Raw genomic sequence first — 23,151 nt, forward strand, 5'->3', positions numbered from 1 at the left:
TATATATATATATATATTATCAAGCTGTGGATATTTGAATCTGTGGATAAAAAAGTCTGTGGATTGGAGGGCTGACTGTATTTGTTTTTCACCCATATTCTATGACTTCTACCATCTCAGTGAAGTCTTCTGTCTCATATCCCATATCATTCAAGATTCATGAACTGTTTTTCAGTTGAGGTGAGGGGGCTTGAAAGGGTAGTTATACACATGGGATCCTGTTAACTATATTCTTGAACCAATGGATTAGAGCTAGACATGCAGTTAACTGAGTTCCACTGACACTGGAGAAAAAGGGGGAAATAGTGATTTTTATCTATTACCCCTTTTAGACCTTAACATCTCCCAATGTCTTCCACACAGTTTGAGACAGATAAAGGTTCTCTGTGTCCAAGGCAGCACTGGAAAAGGGGAAATCAGAGAAAATAATTACCACCAACAGCAGCACCCTCTTCCTCCCGTATGGAGCCTTTATTGAAATCAGTTTTCTTCTGAGAACAGAAAGAGCCTCTTTTTTATAGTGGGCCACGTCTGTCTGTCTATCTGCTGAGAGAGAGAGAGGAAAGGTGTTACACTTCTTAAAAAAATCACCAGGACCCCACCCACATTGCAGAAATAATGCAGTTTAACACCACTTTAATTGCCATGCTTAGTGCTATGGAATTGTGGGATTTGTAGTTTTATGAGAATTCAGCCTACTCTCTCAGAGAGCTCTGGTGCCACATCCCAGGATTCCATAGCATTGAGCCATGGCAGTAAAGTGGTAGCAGACTGCATTATTTTTGCAATGAGGATGCAGTCCAATATCCTGACATTCTAGTTAAGGCATCATGATAACTAAATTTAGCTTTGGCTTGAAACAGGTGGGCCAGAAGTGCCACCTTTGGTTTGATCTGGGGGCATGGTGTACAGATGACGCATGTGCCCTGGAACAGGCTGAAGTTGTGTCGTGGCCACCTAAGGCATCCCAAACCCAGCCACAAAAGGAGCACTCTTTGCTGGCAGTCCATTGTGAACTGCAGTGGCAGCTGGCCTCAGGACCACAGCATCTGGTCACCACAGTCCCACGCTGGAGAGCTGCCAGTCTGCTTGACCGCTTTATCTCACTAATGCAACACTTAAATAGAAAATCAGAAATACATAGCTGAGACAAAGATAAACCTATAGCTAAGCAATTCAAATTATAATAGCAATCTAATTCTGTTTTTGTTTTTGTCCCCAGTTTCTTTTTAATATGCAAAAATTTGTGATTTTTTATTTAGTTACTCCCGCCCAGAAGTGAAAATGTGGGGACTGGGGTGTGGGATGAACGTGAGAAGGTGATGTGGTCAGTAATAGGTAATGGCAAGCTATCACAGATGTTGAATTCAATTATATTTTAGCATTTACAGAAGAAGAACCTTTTTATTATTAGATTGGTGGTGGGGGTGAGTTGGTTGTAACAGGAAATACATAAATCATGCTTTCTCAGTATAGCTAGTAAATTAAGTAGGGCAGAAACTTGCATCTTATTATTTTATTTGCAGTACAACTGTACATTAACTAGAAAATTTACTCCGTCAAAAAAAGGATATTCTAATGCATATTGTGGTCATTGATACTATGATTTGAGTAGCTGGGCCTATTATTAAATCCAGAGAATTGGAAAATCTCTTAGAAAATTATGAGAAGGTAATTAAACAAAAATGAAGAGAGATGGAAGAAGCAATATTTAAGAATTCTTCTGGCACCATATTTACAATAGAAGGGTTGTTGGTTAGTGGCAGGGTATCTCTTTTGCCTGTCAGAGCTCCCATGTTGAATTATTGGCATCTTCAGGTAGGTGTGGGAGAGATCCCAGTCTGAAACTCTGGAAAGCTGCTGCCACTCAACCTAGACAATATTGAGTTAGACCAATTATCAAACTCAGTTGCCTAAATCCTATCGTTAACTTAGAGTAGAACCACTGGATCAGTTGGATTTACCTATGTGTCACCTTACCATTCAACCATTCATTGAATGCATCTACTCTAGCTGAAACAAACCATTATGACATAGTTTCTTATATTTTCTACCAATAGCAAAACTAGTTCATAGGAAAGAATCTCCAACTGATTTTTCAAGAATGTATGATTTGTTGGATTACACTTAAAATTAGATGGTAAGGAGAATAGTAACTTGAGCTAGTCATTACAGAGAGTGTGTATACTTGAACTCTCTCTTGCTGTCTATTTTCAACAGTTCTGATTGGAGGAGACACGTGAAAGGACTTTTTTTTTACTACTGTAACTTGAATTACATTTCCCTTTTCCAAATGGCAAAACGTTTTGAAAGTGGCTTTGCCAAGTCTGACATGTTCCCTTGATGGGTATGTAGTTTGAGAAGAACAGTGAAAAGACTAGGTGTGCAAATCTGAAAAGGGCCTTTTGGGATCTTCTGGAGGCAAAGGTTTTGATCAAGCAGGATTGGGAAAGATCCACTTTCATATGAAATGGACAGTTCTGAACTAAATGAATCAAGATAGTCTGACTAGGTGTGAGATAGCTTCACATGTCCCTATACATGAATACTTTGTCTATATTTTCTTTCCAATCACAAGTTTGCTCTGGGCTAAAAAAAGTTGCTTTTTATTATAGGGAAGCTGATACAAGTCGTATTTGGACACTGGGATGTTGTCACCTGCCTTGCCCGTTCTGAATCTTACATTGGAGGAAACTGTTACATTCTCTCAGGGTCTCGCGATGCAACACTGCTGTTATGGTACTGGAATGGCAAAACCAATTCCATTGGTGATTATGCAAATGGTAAGGGACACCTTTGTTCTTAACAACATTTTCTATATACAGTATAACAACTCTACCACATATGTTAAGACACTTTTTACCCTAATAATTGTTGGATTGGGTTTGTGATTAGATTAAAGGTAGTACGTTTAGTACTTCAGAGTCTTCTAACTGAAGTGATTGGCTGGGATCCATTGGTGTACTTCTGCAAGATCCTTTGTTTGTGGCTGAATTTTTTAATCTCCCATTCTCTCCTGCATCCACTCATGTACTGTAAAAAAAACCTACTCTGGAAGGCTTTAGTGCTTAGGATGTCTAGAGTGGGGGCAGGGGAGAAGAAGAAAGTCCTAATTCCAATGGCATTGGATAGAGAAGTTTACAACTGAATCCCACAAATGATTCAGTTTTTGTGGATTCCTAAATCCTTATGTATGTAAAATATATCTGAATAAAATGAAACCCACCTCCAATTACCGAAACACATAACTGTGAAAAAATAAGGGATAAATTAAACCCTCAAATAGAGAAGCTGGTAAAATTTCTAAAAGGGTATAAATAACCCACTGTAAAATGAGCAGTAGTAAAGAATGAATAAAATGTCCAAAGTCAAGGTCAGAAAACTCAGACCCTGGAACAAAAAAGCCAGTAAAGGTTTCTAAAAGGGTACCAATACCCCACTAAGAATTATATAATTGTGAAAAAATCAAAACATAAAATGATATAAAATGCTAGAGGCCAGATGCGTTTCGACAACTGTCTTCCTCAGTGGCCTGAAGCTGAGCGCAGACGCATTGTGTTTAATAGATATATTATATTTTAAATAATTACAGGCCACTGAGGAAGACAGTTGTCGAAACGCGTCTGGCTTCTCTATTTGAGGGTTTAATTTATCCCTTATTTTTTCACAGTTGTGTGTTTTGGTAATTGGAGGTGGGTTACATTTTATTCAGATATCTTTCACATACATAAATATTTTCTTTGGTAGAATCCTTCAGTTTGGTTTTGTGTTCCTAAATCCTTCATATCTTATCTGCTCATAGAACTGTTCTACCAGTTCATGCACTGATAACTTTCCAACTAGATTATCACAATGCTCTCTCTGTGGGACTGCTGTTAAAGATGACTCTGAAACTAGAGCATCATACAGAAACCATATAATACAAGTTTTAAAGGAATAGCACTGAATGGCATAAGCTTCCAGTCTGAATTCAGGGTGCTAGTGATAATATTTAATAACCCCTAAATGGCTTAAAACCTCAATCCCCAAGGGAGCACCTTCCCTATATATGTCTAACCAAGAACTTGTTGGAGGGACCTTCCTCTGTGTCCCACTGGTAGGGGCAATACATTTTGGGATGACATGGGAAAGTGGGATGACATGGGGCCTCAGTTGTGGAATAATCTGCCCTCCCCCGGCCCAATTGGGGCCAATGCTGATGTCTTTCTGATTGCCAGTCAAAACACGGCTTTTTATTGAAGCCTTCAGGGCCTGGTTAATTTTTTCCAATGTCTTCTGGTTGGCATTATTTTAAATAGTTTCAACTGGTTTTACCTTGTCTGGTTTTATGTAATAAATGATTTAATATACTTTTCATCATTTAAAATTATTGTTATCATTCTTTATTTATTTGTAATACAGAACAGGCCACAAAAGTAAATTGCTCTTATACTGCTTTATTTACTATGTTTGGGGTAGGCAAACATTAGAACTGTGTGCATATTTTGTTTTATTCTTAATATAGGGATAATTTTAAAAGCATAAAAATCAGTCAAATTTAGACCAGAACATTCTCAGACAACCTAGGATGTTCTGCTACTTTTATCCCCATTCTGTGCCTTTCTAATCTCGACACTTCTCCAATATTTTATGGAGAAGAAAGTTGAGGAGCAAAAGAAAAGAAAAGAAAAACACCATTGCCCCATTTACCATTAAATCGAATTGCTTTCCCCCCCAAGGAATGGACAAAGGGAGAGAAGGAAATTTGTGTACACATGCATTATGTGTCCGATTGAGTTGTATGGGCAAGCATATGGGTGGATATATGGAAATAAGCATGAGAATAAAAATGCAGTTGTAGATATGTTTGGAATTAAGGTATGTGGAGAACTTCACCAACTGTGATTGAATATTGGATTCTCAAGAGGGTCTTGAATTGGTCCTGCAGCTGCAACAATTACATTCAGTTATCTTTTTGGCTTACATGGGAGGTTTTCCTTGATTTTTTGTGATTATGTTGTACTTTCTGGAAGCTACTTCTATGGACCATGCTCCCTGTAAACAAGCAAAGAGATATAAAAAAGTCCTGATATCTTACTCATATCTTCTTTTTCTCCTAAATGCAAATCCTCCTTTGAGTTGTGAATAAAAGACAATTTATTCTAACTGGGCACTTTAGAGTAATCGTGACTGAAAACTGTAAAATAAAGTACACGTGTAGCTATTGTGATAAATATCTTTAACATTTAATAACTTACATGTGCAGTGATCCATTTGTTTCTTTCTTTGTTTGTTTTACTGTCAAGTTAAATGTGTGGTATTATTTTATTCAATTAATTTTTAGTTATTTTTAAAAAAGTGTAATAATAAATCTCATACAGTATGGGAAGCTTAAAACATAGTTGACCTCTTTGCATCAAATATATGATGTGGTACAGACTAAAGGGAAAAAATACATATTTCCAGCTACTCTTGAAGTAAGCTGTGATCTGAAATAGATAGGATAATTCAAAATTGCATTTCAAAACTTATTCTAGCACTGTTTTCTGGGTTCATGATTTTCTTCAGAAAAATGCTGAACCCTCATGAATGAACCAAAAGTAAATTCATTCAACTAAATTCACATTCAAAATGAACTAAATGATCACATTATATTTGTAGTTCATGATTTATCCCATAGCTTCCATGTGGTGTCCAAATTAATTCTGATTAGTAGGTTGGTTGTATTAAATTTAAACAATTAGTGTGTTTCCAGCTTACATCTGCATTTTTAGAATTCTGTACGTTAATAGCATTTCCTCAAAATGAGCAGCTGGTCTTCCCCTCACATCAAAAGGTTCTCATTTAATTTATTTTAAAATTAATTATACAAAATTATATCTAATTTTAGCACTTTTCCACAACAGTTTATAGTCTAGTCTTGTTTTCAAAGTCATCCAAGTCTTCTAGTCTTGTTTTAAGAAAATGGTGTTCAAAATCATGCATCTTAGAGTGACCTCTGCTGGCAGTGACTTGAAATACTATAATGTAGCTCTTGATAAAGTAGTCACCCTGAACTGATCCCAGTTACATTTCAAAGTCTCATGTTTTCTGCAAGTGTTAACCCAGATAGTACATTTAACCCAATAGGTTGTTTATCCTCAAAAAGAGTCAAGCAGAAAACATAGAATCTGCTTTAGAGACAAGTAGATTTCAAATACTCAGTTTACATTGCACAAAATGATAAAAGATTTCCCATTGAATCAGGTAATTGGTACATTGGCTTAGGATTTCTGTGTGTGTGTGTGTGTGTGTGTGTGTGTGTGTTTCTGAATCCTCTTCAATCCTAGAAATGATATAAGAGTTTCCAAGCCATAGTACTCTTTTCAAGATGGAAAGTCTGTGCTATATTTCCTCTTATATTAGGATTTATGTAGCTGTCTTGTATCTGATAGATATTCAAAGCATCTGAACTTAATGTTTCAAAGATTTACTGCAGTGAGAACCAATGTGGAGTATGTTTTGCAATGGTTACTCCAGACCCCCCCTTCAAGTGTTTTCCAAGTAATTTCAAGTAAAAACAGAACAGAGCAAAACATTCTCTGCATTGCCCTATCACTGGCAGATACACAAATACCAAATGTGCAGTGACTTCCCATTTGTTCTTTACCTTGATGTTGCTAGTGAGACCTGACTTGGAGGCAGCTGGCAATGTTGAGTTAGACCCTGAAACTAACAATATGCTCCATTTTCCAAATGCTTAAAATTTGTCTCAGGCCCAGTATCATTTTTAATTATTATTGTAAAACTTCACCACTCTGCCACATTCTCTTTTTGAATGATTGTCTTAGAAGCCAGGACAATGGACCACATTCCAATGATTTTATCCAGGAGGCATCTATATTATAAGGCAAGAAAGCAGATTATGCTATCAAAAGTTCCATACATCTTCCAGAACATTCTAGCAGTAGGAGCCAGTGAGTGGCACAATTACACACTGGCAGTGGCATGGCCATGTGAACGATGTAAGTTGAGATAAATCTGTAGCATGGAAGAGCTGCCACATGGAATTGTTCAACTGTTCCCCAAATAGCAGTCATAACACGTAGGTTGGCCTTAATTTCCATGTGTAATATTTTACCCTTGTGCCCAATAAACGTATGTTACTTTACAGTAGTTTGAAAAATGAGTGACTGGAGAAAGCAGGAAAGAAGAAAGAGAAAGAAAGCAAGAGTGCTATATTGTGTAGTGTGTACAGCCTACAGATTCATTGGACTGAAGAAAAGATGAGCAAAGGGCTGTTGGCTTTGAACCGCTTTTTTCATCTTTGTTCTTCTTTTGAATTAGAATGTGGATATTATTATTATTATTATTATTATTATTATTATTAACCTTTATTTATAAAGCGCTGTAAATTTACACAGCAGTGTCTTTTTCTTGCTTACTATAGCAGGTATCTGTATTGTTTAACACATATTCTTTAAGGAAAGCATTGCTTTCACATGTGGGAATGGTTTTAATTCATTTTGGAAATCTCCCAACCACCTTACTTTTTTTTGTGAAAAACGATCCAGTCCAGCTGCTCTTTGTACAATTAATGCATTTTCTCACTTGTAGTCTATGCATTTTTAAAAAATCACCTGGAATATGCATCTACCTTGATGAATCACTTAGGTGAATAAAAGCCAGGTGGGAAAGCCTATGCTGTACTCCACCTCATCCCCACTTTCTTAGCCACAAGTACCTGTAATGGTGGTTTGCTTAATATAGTGCCAGCATAATAGTGTTTTCAATTAGATGCAGACCACCTTTTCAGTGGTGCTGAACTGGCAGCTTTCAAGCTCAGGTGTGTCTGAAATGATGTACTTGAAATTCTCCAGAAGGGCAAGGATGCCTTAGTCCTCTGTGATGTAATGCAGGCATTCATGTTCCAGGCAGAAAAAGGCTCTGTTTACTCCTTGTAGCCAGTGGTAGATGTTGTAAAAAGAATAATATTCGTATGGTAAAAGAATAAGAGTATAATGCAAGCCATATGTTTGGCAGGGAGTAATAGTTTAATATATAATCTTTATTTACCTTGTTCTATCTCGCATTATTATTGAGATGGAAAAAAGAAGGATTTAAAATAGACCATCTTTCAATGGGCAGAGAAACTAAAGTAATGTTCAGACTACATTTTTTTGGTAATTTCTTATTAAGTTAGTATGCCAAATACTAAAGACATTAGGGAACTCAAAATATTGCTCTGTATAATACAAAATGAAATATAATGAACAGTTCACTCAGTGTAAATATGTATGCTAGTTGGCTACGTCATTAGACTCAATAAGCTTAATCCATACTGTGGGTGTAAAGATGCAGGTTTGGTATTACTTTAGATTCTTATTGGCTACAGAAACATAAAAGGCCTCATTAAAAATGAAATACATTATGCCTTAATTATTGCTTTGCATTAGCTAATATAAATTCTCAATTTCTTTCACAGATGCTTTTAGTTCTGATATAGAACTTTAAAAGCATCAGTTTAAAGGCAATAACTGATGTGAAAAGCTATAACCATTGTGCCAGTATTTGGATATCTCTACGTATTGAAGTATTCTTATACTGTCTATATAGGAATATACGGAATAGAAATAGAAATAGGAAAAATACCATTTTTTTATTATTTCACTCTCTTAGAAAGTTTAATCCAGTTGTTTTAAAATGTTACTTAAAAACTGCTTGTCTAATAACTTTGCATAGAACTGTATTTGTGCTGTGTTATACGTATCATTTTATATAAGTAAAGTATAATAGTTGTCTATTACTAATCACAGCATTTTATATAATAGTCTCAGTATTTAAAAGTGAATGTTCTTAGTACATATGTCTCTCTGTACGGAATAAAAATATTCAATTATTCCTGATTATGGGTAACACAGCTTTGGTTTGGACTCATCCAGATTCTCATGCACTGGGATCTCCATGGAGTAGAAGTTCTCAGTTACTTAATGAACTTTTTGGTTCTACAAATCAGTTATGGAAATCTTGAGCACTAGATCAGGGACTTTGTCTGCTTCAGCCAAAACAAAAACTAAAATGTTGCAGGTAGAGATTTGTGGGATGTGTTCAGATCTGATCTTGATGCCCAGGTTTCAGGGGAGGCTTTCAGGATTGTGTTTGCAAGGCTAAAACTAGTGTGCCAGCTGCTGCCATTCTTGGCGATGTCAGATCTGGCTATGAAGCCTATGATGCAAGGTATTACACTTAGACAGAACAAAAGGAAATACACAGATATAGGATGGGGGCACTTGACTTGGCAACAGTACATGCAAAAGGGCTCTAGGAGTCTTAGTAGACCACAAGCTAAACATGAGTCAATAGTGTGATGCAGCAGCTTAAAAAGCCAATATGATCCTAGACTGCATCAATAGGAGTGCAGTGTCTAGATCAAGGAAAGTAATAGTACCACTCTCTTTTGTTTTGTTCAGACCTCACCAGTTCTGGGCACCACAATTTAAGATAGATGTTGATGAGCTAAAATATGTCCAGAGCAGGGCAACCAAAATGGTGAAAGGTCTGGAAACCATGCCCTATGAAGAGAGACTTGAGTTGCTGGGCATGTTTAGTCTGGAGAAGAGAAGGCTAGGAGGTGACATGAAAGGCATGTTTAAATATTTAAAAGGGTGCCATATTGAAGAAAGAGCAAGCTTGTTTTCTCCTAAACATTAGAAAGAATGCCCTGAGAGTAAGAGCTGTTCAACAATGGAATATGCTGGCTCAGAGAATAGTGGAGTCTCCTCTTTTGGAGGTTTTTAAACAGAAGCTGGATAGCCATCTGTTGGGAATGCTTTGATTGTGTATTCCTGCACGGCATGGGGTTGGATTGAATGGCCCTTGTAGTCTCTTCCAACTCTGTGATTCTGTTTTCTTGTTTGGACTATTGTAATGCACCTTATGTGGGGAAGTATTAGAAACTGTTTGGAAACTTCAGCGAGTGCAATATGCTACAGCCAGAATGCTAACTGGGGTCCAATCACAGGCAGCATATAGCCAGTTTACTTGTTGAAACAGCTTCCCTGGGCACAATTTGAAGTGCTGGCTGACCTATAAAGCTCATGTCTTAGGTCCAGGTTGTCTGAAAGACCATGGTGCAAAACAGACTGGCATAAAAAGCTGGCTTCCAGGCGTATTGAGGGTGTTGCATACAGACAACGCATGCCCCCAGTATGCCCAGAAGTCCGCTTCAAGCTGTCCGGTTACCTGGAGGCTACCCGGGTTTTTAATGAGCAATTGCTTGCAGAAATCCTTATGGAGGTGGATAAGGTACTTAATATTTGACTTTTACATGCTTTTGGCTGTTCATAACTTATGGATCCACTACAGGAGAAAGGTAGCATATAAGCAGAATGAATAAAGAAATAAAATATACACTCCCCCCCCCCCCCCTTATTCTACATGCAATTACTGTGTCGGCATTAGAGAGGGCTGTACTAATATTTAATGCATCTCCTATGTTTCTATACAATACCCAGTGTTTTCATTATAGGATTATCAGGCACTAGAGGATGCATGTTTCTTTTGTTTAATCTATACTTTTTGATATTATTCTAGCCCTTCATTAAAAATATAGTAAACAAATCTTACTTAATTGTATAGTTAATTTTGTAATGTATGGCTATGTTTTGCAGAGCAGTAAGCTGATGCTTTATTGTTCAACTATCAGTCTCTCATATAACTATTATTAAATAAACATAGTCTAGTCACGCTTGTTTTAAGATCAACTTTTCAAGGACCTCCAGACCTGGCAGAATAAAATAGCACAAGCACAATTTGCTCATGTTAAAGCAAAGAGCAGACTTTTCTGAATATTTTGGAATCGGAAGAACATTTTGAAGACCTGTTTTTAAAAACGAATTCTAAGTAATTTACATTTGTCCCAATAAAATATTGTCACATCTGTTCTCTTACCTCTTTAAATCTGAATTCTTGGCTTTCAAATGCAGTGCTTTATCCCCTAGGAGTTATAGCTTATGCAAACTGTTAGATCAAGAAAAAGAACTTTGCAGAATGGATTTACTTGTTCTGTATTGAAAATGGTTGAATTAGAATATTTTCTCTATTTTTATGATTTAATACTTCCACTTTTGTTGTGCTGTGAATATTATGTTATATATCAAGTTCAAGTATGAAGGATCATTTAACAATAAACTAGAGGCTGTATTAAATATAGTGCTGCACAAAGTAGATCTGTGAAAAGGTTTCTTTTAGATATCAGTACAGGATTTGGATTAGCTTTAATTTCATTTGACTTGTTCATCTTCCTTCAAGGATTCTTTATGAATTTGTGTGCAGCGTTCTTTTCAGGCCTTCCTTAAAGCTTGGATCAGTGCTCGTAAACCTGCTTAAGGGACAAAGCCTTGCTTTCCTTTGATGTTGATTCCCCAGGATTTCAAAGAAGAAGTAGAAGCCAGCTTAGAAAGTTTTGAAGTAGTACCCCTTTAACCAGCAGCAAAGTAAAATTTCCCCTTTGCTTTACTGAAAACCAAAATAGTCTTATGAAGGACTAAGAAATCTCTGCTGTCAGCTTCTGAGTTCCATTATTAAGAAAAATCAGAAGCCCAGAGACCTCTAAATGCTTAACATTTTTATTAAAGGAGTCTGTCTGACTTTTCAAAGGACTCAAAGGTCTATGTAAGTGAGGAGGGAGGGAGGGAAGAACCTACAGTGAGAGAAACAGTATATAGACACTTGTAAACATGCCATTGCCAAATCAACTTAGTTAGCCAGCTTTACATTGATGATAAAATTGTCCAAATTCATTTTAATAACATCTCATGCACTGAAATTATTACATTTCCTTGCCCTAAAATGTGAATATATAAAATGAAAAATAGAAAACCACAACATGTCAGAGCGTAAGTGGGTCTAGAAAGGAATTGTCCAGTCACTGGGGGGAGGGGGGAGTTGGCATATGGCTTTAAAAGTTGTATTTAAGGTTATGTTTCTAAAACTATATTTGAGCAGGTGTCCATACCTCCAGAAAATCTCCCTAGTTAAATTTGACCATACCATAAAAGCAATAAAATACAAAATCATATCTCAGCTAAGTGTTCTTGGACACATATCAGTAAAATTTCTATAACTATACTGTCTATACTCAAAATTATTTCTTTTCTTCCCCTGTTAAACTGTCTCCTGTATAAAAGTTCAATGGATGCAGCTTATCTCTAAATTGTCAAAGTCACCTAAGTACTACTTAATAAACATCAGATGTATGGCTCTTGTTCTTATGCTCTGAATGTGATACCCCCACCCCATTCTCTGTTGTACTTCCCTGAATTTAAGTATATTTTGTCAAATCTTCTGTGAAACAAAACCTTATATATAGAGGGGGGGGCTTTTAAAAATCTGTGCAGTCTGAAGATTTTTAAAAAGGTTTTTAAAAGTATTGTTTCTTCAATAAGAAATCACTTCCCATGGTAAGCTTTAAACTAGTCTATTCTGTATACAGTGCTACTCTTGGTGCTTTTTTAGCTGAAAGGCATGGTATATTTTAAATAAAGAAAAATTCAGTTTGAAATCTTAGGCTGTATGCCTGATCCATTTGAATAAATGGGTGGTGTGTGCGTATATGTATGTATGTATATATGTATGTATGTATCACATTGTGGAGCAAATTTTATACCATTAGTCTCTGACTAGGATTCTGTCTTAAACCAGATCAGCTCTGGTTTTCCCATCCCTTGGTACATGGTCCTTTTCACTGGAGGTGTTTGGAATTCAACCTGACTTGACTGGGGCTACAAAAGAAAGTTCAGGTTTGTAGTTCGGATGTTCATGTGGAGTCCAGTCGTCAAAGATGCCAGTGTTTCAGCAACAGTGCATTTGAAAGACTAGTTGTAGCCATTAGTGTTATGTTATATCAGTTCACAGTCACATATCTTAGCTGTATCCCATTTTGACTACTATAAAAATGCTGCACAGGACACCACAGAAATGAGATGTAAACCAAAGAAGAATGAGGGAAAAAAAAGGAACACTTACTCATGGTTTATCCCAGTTATGCCTGGAAGTTCACACTGTTATGCATGATACCTGAACTGCGTGTGAATTCTCCATATTCCATTTTGAATGCTTCGTATTTGCTGGCTAGTATTGTGTAGTAACATGCTCTTCTGCACCACTTGAATGTATATTGCAACAAATGTGACTGAAGAATATTATTCTTCTTGTTTTTCCACTCACCTATCCCTTTCCCACAGGTGAATCTGCCACACCTCGTGCCATCTTGACAGGACATGATTATGAGATTACCTGTGCTGCAATTTGTGCTGAACTTGGCCTGGTAATAAGTGGTTCTAAAGGTATTAAACTCTTTGAAATACCCTCCTAAACTAAATGCAGTACCACCTAAACTATGGTCCTGAACAGACAGGCCAAAATAAAGCTGCTTCAGGACACTTTGGAGGTATGCTGTTTAAATTATGCATGCGTTCTAAGAGGCCGGAAGCCATGCCAAAGCCACACTCCAGTCCTAAGCTTCTGGCCTCTTAAGATGTGTGTGTCATTTAAACAGCATACCTCCAAAGTGACCCAAAGCAGTTTTATTTTGGTGTGTCTGTTTGGGCCCTAAGTTTTTCATAATTATTTTTAAATCCAGTGCTGGTTTTCTTTTTACAATAACAGAAATGTTATATTTTTCCATTTCAGCTTGACTTTTACATCTTCTTTCAAAGCAGATAACTATGTCTTAATGTCAGTGTCCAGGGAGGTGCTGTTGTGCTCCCATCCTGATTATGGGCTTCTGATAAGCATTTGGTTGTACTGACCATTGTGGAAACAATGCTAGACTAAATAGGCCTTGGTCTAATAGACTATGAATCTTTGGCTGCAGTAATGCAGATTGACACTGCTTTAGCTACCATGGCTCAATGCTGTGGCCCCAGAGCTCTCTGACAAGGAAGGTAAATATCTCACAAAAGTACAAATCCCAGAATTCCATAAAATTGAGCTATAGACTTTAAAGCGGTGTCAAACTGCATTACTTCTGCAGCACAGATGCAGCCTTTGTATGATCTTCAGACAGGATTTTCATCAGTTTCCATCATGTTTACATCTTCTCTCATGTGTATGTTGTATTGACAACATATTTAAACTATGAAATGCAGTTTGTAGCCATTTTACATACCTGAGCTTTTTCCACAAGTCACCTACTGTGCTTGGTATAAATGCTCTTCAGAAATCCTTTCTTCTATTCAGTATGCAAGTGTAAAAGTTACATTAATTTCCCCTCTCCATAGACCAATATCTATGAGTTGATTTCCTTTCAAAAGCAGAATCACTCAAGACAGGACTACCAATATCTTAAAATACATGAGCTTTAGTGGGCACATTTAATTATTTGCCTGGGTATATATATTAAATCCATTTCTTCTAGGAAAGTTATTTTGTTCCCATTGTCACTTGGTGAGATACACTTTATGTACTTTTGTATAAGTGTAGAAATTTTAGTCAAGAAATTGACCCAAAAAACCTGGGTCAGCTTATCCAGAGGTCATATAAGCATATGCATATAAGTATACTGTACTTTAACCGATAAAAAAGGTCTGAGTAGAGTGGGCAAGAGGTTAGTCTGTCCTGAGAGTACCTAAAAGAAGCACTGGCCCCTTCTGCTCTCTCATCTATTCAACCTTTAGTGTGAGCACAGAATTATGCTTGCCAGAATTTTGTAAGTTCTTTTGAATTGTTTTCATTTCTTCTCTCTTTAGATCCTTTGCTACATGCCCCTAAGTTTTGTCCCCAACCTATCCACAGGTCATATCAAAATCCATAATGTTGCCCCCCAAACCTGCCCTCGATTTGTACTTATAGTCGAGTATATATGGTAGTTTTTCTGGAGGTCCATTTTGTCAAGGGAATAAATATGAAAGTGCTCAAACTCACAAGATAATTGCTACAGACCTATAGTCATAGATGATTATAGGTTGTTTCATTCACACATTTATTTTCAATAAGCTTAGGAAGTGGGCAGACTAGTGATATCATTCAAGAGCCTGGATTTAGTCTAGGGAATTCCATCTTCTGGTCCTCTCCTATGAGTTGTTGAAATGGCAAAATATAGTGATGAAACAGATAAAAAGAAAACAATACTTGGTACATCCTAAAAATCCATTTTAATTGATGTTTCCTTCATCATTTTGCAACCTGTACCCTTGCATTTTTGTATAGTTTAAAAAACATATTATTCCAGTCATAAACATGGTGCCACATAAACAAAGATATAAGATGAATCTTGCCTTTACAAGCTAGATGCATGCCTCATAGAAACATGATTTGTTTTTATGGCTCTGGAGCTCAGATGTTACAGCAAAACTAAAGATAAAAGAACCTGCAGACTGACATTGGTTGGTTATAAAACCATTTTGAAGAATTGGTGCTGCACTCAACACCAATGACAGCAGTGGTTTTAATTTGAGTCTGGTCTTCTTATTTTGCTTATCTAGTAAAATCTCTATCACTAGTAAGTTCCTGGTTATTACTCTTCCATTTGTATCCGGCTTTCCTGTAGTGTAGGGGGAAAGGGGCAGTGCCTGAGCTATAAACTCTCCGGAAGGAACTGTATTTATATGTATGCACGTACTTAGTAACAGATCAGGTAATAGATAAGAGTATGAATACATATATCAGGATTCCAGAGAATGAGATTGTCTCTCAGTTGGGTGCAGGATTTAGTCTTAAGGAGTACCAGGTTCAACTCTTTCCTTAGCCATGTAGTTTAGTGGGTGACCTCTAGCCACTCTCATATACATTCAGTCTAACTTAACTTGCAGGATTTTTTGAGGATAAAATAGGGTACAAATATATATGCTTCTCTGAGCTCCCCAAAGGAGTGGTGAGATAAAAAATAATAATAATAATAAGTAGGTTCTATTTTAAGCTCTGTTTGGGAGTGTCTAGCAGAATTAGCTCATTTACCTGTTACAGTTACTCCAGTGACAACAAATCTATTTTGTTAGTTGAACATGAATGAATGAATGAATGAATGAGATTTTATTTATATACCGCCATTTCTTCGATCACGGCGGTTTACAAGATAATAATGAAATACGATACAGCGCAGAACAAGAAATTTACAGATAAAAATTAAACCACGAAAATCCCTCATATTAAACATATTCTATTATTGCCTACTTAGTAACATCTCCTGGCCCAGCCCCTTTCAAAACTACTTTACCAGCCAGCATGTAGTAGTTTGAGCACTGGACTATGATTAGAGACCCACTGGGTGACCCTGGGCAAGTTACACTCTGTCAGTCACAATACAGATTGAAATCTATACAAAAACATTAATAAAAGTATAAATATATGATTTAAAAGCAATTAACAGTTTATAAACTTAAAACATTAGACATTAAAATCCATTAAAAGACTACATACAAATCTTAAAACCATAAAGGGTTACAAGTCGATAATCGGAATTCAGGATGCCAGCCTACATTTCACAAAGTTGATGTCATAGATCTGATGGTTTTGCTTTCTCCCTCTTATCAGAAGGACCATGTCTCATACATTCTATGAATGGAGATCTGCTGAGGACATTAGAAGCTCCTGAAAACTGTCTGAAAGCAAAACTCATCCAGGCATCAAGAGAGGGTCACTGCGTCATATACTATGACAACGGCCATTTCTGTGTATTCAGTGTGAATGGGAAATTGCAAGCCACTATGGAAACTGATGACAATATACGGGTGAGCATGTTAAACTATACTATTGTCTTATTTTGACATTTTAAATGTTTAGGGTTTTAATGGAAGTAAATGCTAATGAAGATATTAACAAATAATAGTTTGAATCCTGTTGGCCAGCCCAAAATAGAATTGACTGGTTGAATTCACAGAGAGGGAGGCCAGGTAAAATTCAGTTGATTCAATGGGTCTAGTCCTGTCAGTGGTAACAATAGAGTATTTCAGCCTTTAAAATATACAACATTCTACCTCATTGTATATGCCAGTACTACATTATTTAGTATAAGTGCTCTCATTAAAGATATTGATGGATCTACATTTCAGAGGAAGTCCATCAGTTAAATATTAAAAATGGGCATGAGTTACCACTTGAAGGAAGCAGGTGAGTTAATCAGTTGTTCAGTATCATATTTGAAATAGGTGGATCTTTGTTTCTTAGCTTATATTGTCATTGGATTAGGACACATGAGCATGGCGTTAAAATAATAAGTGCATTATCATTTCTTGTATGAAAGAATAATGGCTGCATGCTGAAAAAAGAGACCAGCCTTGAGACTTCCCAGGACAGGGCAGGCAATGGATGTATCATCCTAGATTCCATCTTGGTCTCTGAGTTGTACTGGATACTTGATACAGCAGGCATGTATCGACCTCCTGTGCCCTGAAATGCTTTGTGCATTTCTTTGGGGAAGGAACAGGTTTCTAATGAGCCCTGTAGACATGCTGTATATGCAGGTGCTATGCCCTTGTGTAGTGAAGGAGCATGCTCTAATTGTTTGCAGATAAATGTATATAAGAAAATGATCTTAGCTATCCCTCTAACTTTTTCCACATTTTCATCTGTATTAAAAGTAATATAAATTTTCTTTATAATGTTCATACCTTTCATAGTTCACATTGAATTGTTTACAGTCTTTTTGCCATAACTCCCATAGTACTTAGTGATTTTACTTTGCTTTTCCTACAGCCACAGTGCTGATAACGTATCGCTTTGGTTGTGATTATGTTGTCAGCTAGGCCAGTAAATCTATAAAATATCTAGCAATCCCTTGCTGGCTAAAACAATTTCTTTAGTGTTTGTCATTCCCAAGGTTTGGGCAATGTTGCTTTATGCAATGGAAATTCTTCTCTCTAGGCTAGCAATACACACAAACCATGCTATTATTTTTCCCTAGCAGTCCCAGATGAATTTTAGCCTTAAAACAATCCACAGTCTTTTCCCTGGAGCTTCTGTACTTTATCATGCTGTAAGGGAAGTGGCAACAGGATGATTAAAACAAGAGTGTTCAAAATGTCTTTGTCCACAGGCACTGGAGCACTAGAATTTTGTAGTTTGTGGGCCATGGCAGGCAAGAGTAGTATGTGGACAAAGTAGAAATTTAGTTCCTTGTCCAAATTCTTCATTATACTATAACTATGGGTTTGGCTTAGAGGATGTTGACAAAGTTGAAGCTTTTTAGTTGTTATATTCAGACAGTTTAATCTTCTAATTTAGTGTCTTGTACACAAATACCCCCAAAAAATGCTACCAAGAGAACTTTTAGGTTGTCTGGATATACTCAGGGCCTAATCAGCACTTTCCACCTGTTTTTGTTTTAAATACTGTATTGCTCAGTGGAACATAGGCTAACAGGATATCACAGCAGATCTGCCTTGCAATGTTTAGATATCTTAATGAGTAACTTAAATCTAAGTAGGCAGGCAGTCCAGAGAACCAAAGTTATTCTATCCTAAACAAGGCCAACATGCTATTCCACCCAAAGGAACCAATTTATTTTTCTTTCCTGAGTCTGTTTTGAAAAGTCAAGTATCTAACAGGCTCTTGCTGCTTTATACCAACGTTGTCAAGCTGACAGGTCTGGTTTTTAAGAATAATGGTCTCTTAAGAATCTGAGTTTTGAGACTCTTCAGGGGCATGTTAAGTCAGAAATAAAAGAACATGGAACATTTCTTTAATGGCATTCTTTGGAGGACTGTTTGTACATCTTAGCTGTATATCAAAAGAATGGCCAGCTATCCTTAGTTTACTCCTTAGTAAAATCTCACAGATAACTTTCATAGGGAGGTAACATTAGAACATGAAATTGATTCATATCTTCTTAGAACACTTGGTGAGAGCAAGTGTATCCTTTACTTCCTGAACCTTGAAGGGCATATTATGTCCAGCCATATTTTTCCTCATGCACATCCTAGTGATTCAGTATAATCAACATTAGTACCTAAATTCCACATCTCATCTTTTGGTTAACTGAAAGCACGCTGAATTCAGTGGTACTAGAAGAGTTAAAGATTAATGGTTTTAATTTGCCTTTTAATATAGCATTTCTCTGATAAAGAGCCTCCAGTATAACACTCAAGTGAACCATAACCATAAGGTTAATGGATTTTCATCAGATGAATTTTATAACTGTAGCAAATAATTATTTGTCACGGTCTTCACTGCAATTTCAAAAATACCCTTAGGAGATTGCCATTTGTGAAATGAGGATAAAATGGATATTGATTTTTCTTATAATGAATAATCTTTTGAGTAATTGTATTTGGTTTGTTAGAGATCATGAGTCCGGCATTTTCTTTTAAATAATTTGCTGCAATTTGATCATCCTTCCCTGTCTGCATTGTGTAATGTGCCCAAGACTGATGAGTTCATTTACTAAGCACACCTGTATAGTTTTTCTGATATTCTTAGCAAATAAATTGCTTAGCACATATATTGTGACTGCTGTTGTTATTTCTATTCCATCTTTCCCCCAGTTTTCCCAAAGTGGCTTGCAACAAATTAAAAAACAGTGTTCAAAATCCACAAGATACAAAAGTTAAATTAAGAATATATGTTAAATTTTTAAAAAATATGGATTAAAACAAATACTAAGATGACATCACTACCATTGTGATATAAAGTTTGGGTCTGCATTTAAAGCAAAAAGCAAGCAAACAACAATACAGTGACTAGAATCCTGTTGGCTAGTTCTGAGTAGAGTAGACCCCATTGAATCAATTGTAAATTCAATTGATTGAAAAGGTCTACTCAAATCAGAACTTGCAGAAGGATTCACACACTTGTACTTAAAAACTGCAGGCATTTAGGTAAATGTTATTAGTGTACTGCTTGATTAAACAACTTGGGAGTCAGAGGTCCTTGTTGATTTTTCTAGAATTACCCCTGAGATCCATCTGTACATCTTGACTTCCGTTCTCAGTACAGTATCTTGAATCCCAATATACAAAATGTTCTCAAAAAGACCAGTTCCTCATCCTATCCACTAAGACCAGCGAAGGAGAGATCAGTCACTTCACTACAGTAGATCGATTCCAACATTCTGAGGATTGTCTGTAGTCTCTAGAGATTTATTTATTCAGATAATTATATCCCATCCTATTTCCAAGGATCTCAGTGTGGCATATAATAACATCAATTTTATCTATTTATTTGTTTGATTTATATCTTGCCTCTCTCTTTGCACAGTTTAAAACAATAAGAGTAATTAAAATAGGCTGAGACCCTGCATTGTCCAACATAGCTACCCTGTTGGCTCATTTGCCAAGAGAAAGGTGTGATATAAAATGAATAAATAAACAAACCTCTGCTGATGGTACACCCCTAAAGGTTTTAAGCCAGGCTGGGCCCCAGCCAAAGTTTTTGCTGTGTACAGGTTTTGCATGCAGAACGTATGGTATTTAGTTCTTGACATTGCTGGGTAGGACTGACAAAACTCTCTGAATCCTGAAGAGTCACTAGTAGTCAGCATAGACTGGGGTACAAAAACCTCTGTTGAGAGTTGTATTTCCTCAGGGGTAATCTGTCCAGTTGTGTGTTAGCAGTGACTGCTAACTGCCACAGCCCAGAAAGAGCAGCCCAATAGCCTCCCTTTTCCACCCCTCAAACATGGTTGCCAAAGGAAGGACAGATTGCTATTGCCAGAAGTTTGAACTTATGGGTGGAAGAGGTCTTTTTTTAAAAGCTAGGAATTTCATGAAATGTTTGGGCCACTATTTATACACTCTTGGGTGTACACAATATTGTTCTAGATGGACCACTCACCAGACTGTATGTTTCCTGAAATTTGTTGAAGCCCAGAAAAATTATATTTTTGGGATGCTCTTCTCCTTTCTCCCATAATTCTATAGATATTATATGGATTTTTACATTCAAAGAAAGAAAAGCATGTGAAGGTCGAAGGCTTTTGTGGATGGCATCCATTTTTTTTGGTGGGTTTTCGGGCTATGTGGCCATGTTCTAGAAGAGTTTATTCCTGACGTTTTTCCAGCAGCTGTGGCTGGCATCTTCAGAGAAATTCTCTGAAGATGCCAGCTACAGATGCTGACAAAACATCAACCGAAACTGTGCTTTTATATTGTGTCTAAGTGAGCTGAATGGCTTTTCAAAACATCCTTGTGCATAGAGATTAGGAGGCAGAATCTTATTTTCATCACACTACTGGACTGAGCCCAGCAGGACTTTATTGTCATTGTCTTTTTCAGCAAATTGTGACGGTGGTAAAAGTTGGCTAAAATAGCAAAAGCTGTTAAATGGGGCTCGAGTATAGGCGGTATTTGCTTTACGCTGGGGAGTCCGGAACAGATCCCTGCATAACTTCTGAACTCTTCCAAACCTGCAACTTGCTCTCTTGATCCAATTCCTACTCGTCTTCTAATCTCTATAGCTCCCTCCTTTCTGCCCTCGCTTCTCCATATCTTCAATCTCTCTCTCTCTACAGGCTCCTTCCCCTCGGACTTCAAACATGCTCTCATTTCCCCAATTCTGAAAAAACCTTCTCTTGACCCCTCCTCCTTGTCTAGCTATCGTCCGATTTCTCTTCTTCCCTTTCTTTCTAAGGTTTTGGAACGGGTTGTCTATTCGCGCTGTCTTGAGTTTCTTGAAGCCAATTCCATCCTCGATCCCTTTCAGTCTGGCTTCCGCCCAAGGCATTCTACAGAGACAGCTCTCACCAAGATCTCGAATGACCTTTTACAGGCCAAGGCTAATGGCCTTTACTCTGTTCTCATCCTTCTTGATCTGTCTACAGCCTTTGACACCGTTGATCACTGTCTTCTAGTTGATATACTCTCTGACCTTGGGTTCTCAGACTCTGTTCTCGACTGGTTTAGATCTTACTTGTCTGGCAGATCTTTTGCAGTGGTTGCAGGAGGTCAGACTTCATCTCCTGTTCCCTTATCTGTTGGAGTTCCCCAGGGCTCTGTTCTGGGTCCCCTTCTGTTTTCTCTCTACACACTGTCCTTAGGAAAACTCATCAGCTCTTTTGGCTTTTCCTACCATCTGTATGCCGATGACACCCAGCTGTATCTTTCCGCCCCTGACCTTTCTCCAAGGCTTGAACAGCAAGTTTCGTCCTGCCTCACAGCTGTCTCGCAGTGGATGTGCCATCGGCATTTGAAGCTCAACATGTCCAAGACGGAGCTTCTTGTCTTTCCTCCTAAGCCCACCCTTCAACACTCCTTTTCTGTCTCTGTGGACAACATTTCTATTCAACCAGTCCAGCAAGCCCGCAGTCTTGGTTTTATCTTTGACTCTTCTCTGTCGTGTATCCCTCAGATCCAGACCACAGCCAAGGCTTGCAGACTCTTTTTGTACAATATTGCCAAAATCCGACCATATCTCTCCGCCTCTACTGCCAAGATCCTGGTCCATGCCCTAGTGGTCTCACGACTTGATTACTGTAATGTCCTCCTGGCTGGGCTTCCTCTTTCTCACCTCCGTCCTTTAATCTCTGTTCAGCATTCAGCTGCACGCATTATCACTTCCACCCACTGCTCTGACCACATCTCTCCTGTGTTGGCATCCCTTCACTGGCTCCCCCTCCCTTTCCGCATTCAGTATAAGCTCCTGCTGTCCACGTTTAAAGCCCTCCATGGACTGGCCCCTCCCTACTTATCAGACCTTCTTTCTCCTCACCTTTCCACTCGGGCCCTCTGTTCTGGTAGTCAAGGTCTGCTGTCTCAGCCCAGGATTTCCTCTGCCCCTTCCCGGATTCGCCCCTTTTCACTCGCTGCCCCTCACTCCTGGAACCTTCTTCCCCCACAAGCAAGAGCCATCACTTCTTTAACCAGCTTCAAAACGGAGTTGAAAACCATCCTGTTCAGAGAAGCCTTCCCAGGCATTGCATAATTGTCGCTTACTATTTGATGTTCTTGTGGTGCCTGTTTATTGAACCATTTCCTGTATTGCTATGTACTGTATATGCATTATCCTACTTGAGAGTATGTATTTTCCCTGGAAAATGTTTAACCATCCATTATGAAGCCTCGCCCTCCCTCCAGTCCATCTCCCTTGGTCCAGGCCTTGGAGGTAGAGAGGAACTGCTGGACCTCTTACCCTTTCCCTCCACCACCCCCTTCTCCTTCTGTGTCTTGTCTTTTTAGATTGTAAGCCCGAGGGCAGGGAATCGTCTAACTAGAAGATTGTATGTACAGCGCTGTGTAAATTTACAGCGCTTCATAAATAAAG

At 37.7% G+C, this 23,151-nt stretch overlaps 1 protein-coding gene across 4 annotated transcripts in view; it reads left to right on the forward strand.

Annotated features, from left to right (window-relative positions):
• Positions 1–23,151, forward strand: part of LRBA (LPS responsive beige-like anchor protein) — a 432,959-nt gene that overhangs the window by 406,305 nt on the left and 3,503 nt on the right. For all 4 annotated transcript variants that reach the window (XM_042467312.1, XM_042467313.1, XM_042467314.1 and 1 more), the window contains exons 53-55: positions 2,616–2,783; positions 13,203–13,304; positions 16,492–16,688. In XM_042467312.1, the coding sequence (XP_042323246.1) occupies positions 2,616–2,783; positions 13,203–13,304; positions 16,492–16,688 (467 nt within the window). The remainder of the gene's footprint in view (positions 1–2,615; positions 2,784–13,202; positions 13,305–16,491; positions 16,689–23,151) is intronic.

The sequence above is a fragment of the Sceloporus undulatus genome, chromosome 5 (assembly GCF_019175285.1).
Source record: "Sceloporus undulatus isolate JIND9_A2432 ecotype Alabama chromosome 5, SceUnd_v1.1, whole genome shotgun sequence".
Lineage (NCBI taxonomy): Eukaryota > Metazoa > Chordata > Lepidosauria > Squamata > Phrynosomatidae > Sceloporus > Sceloporus undulatus.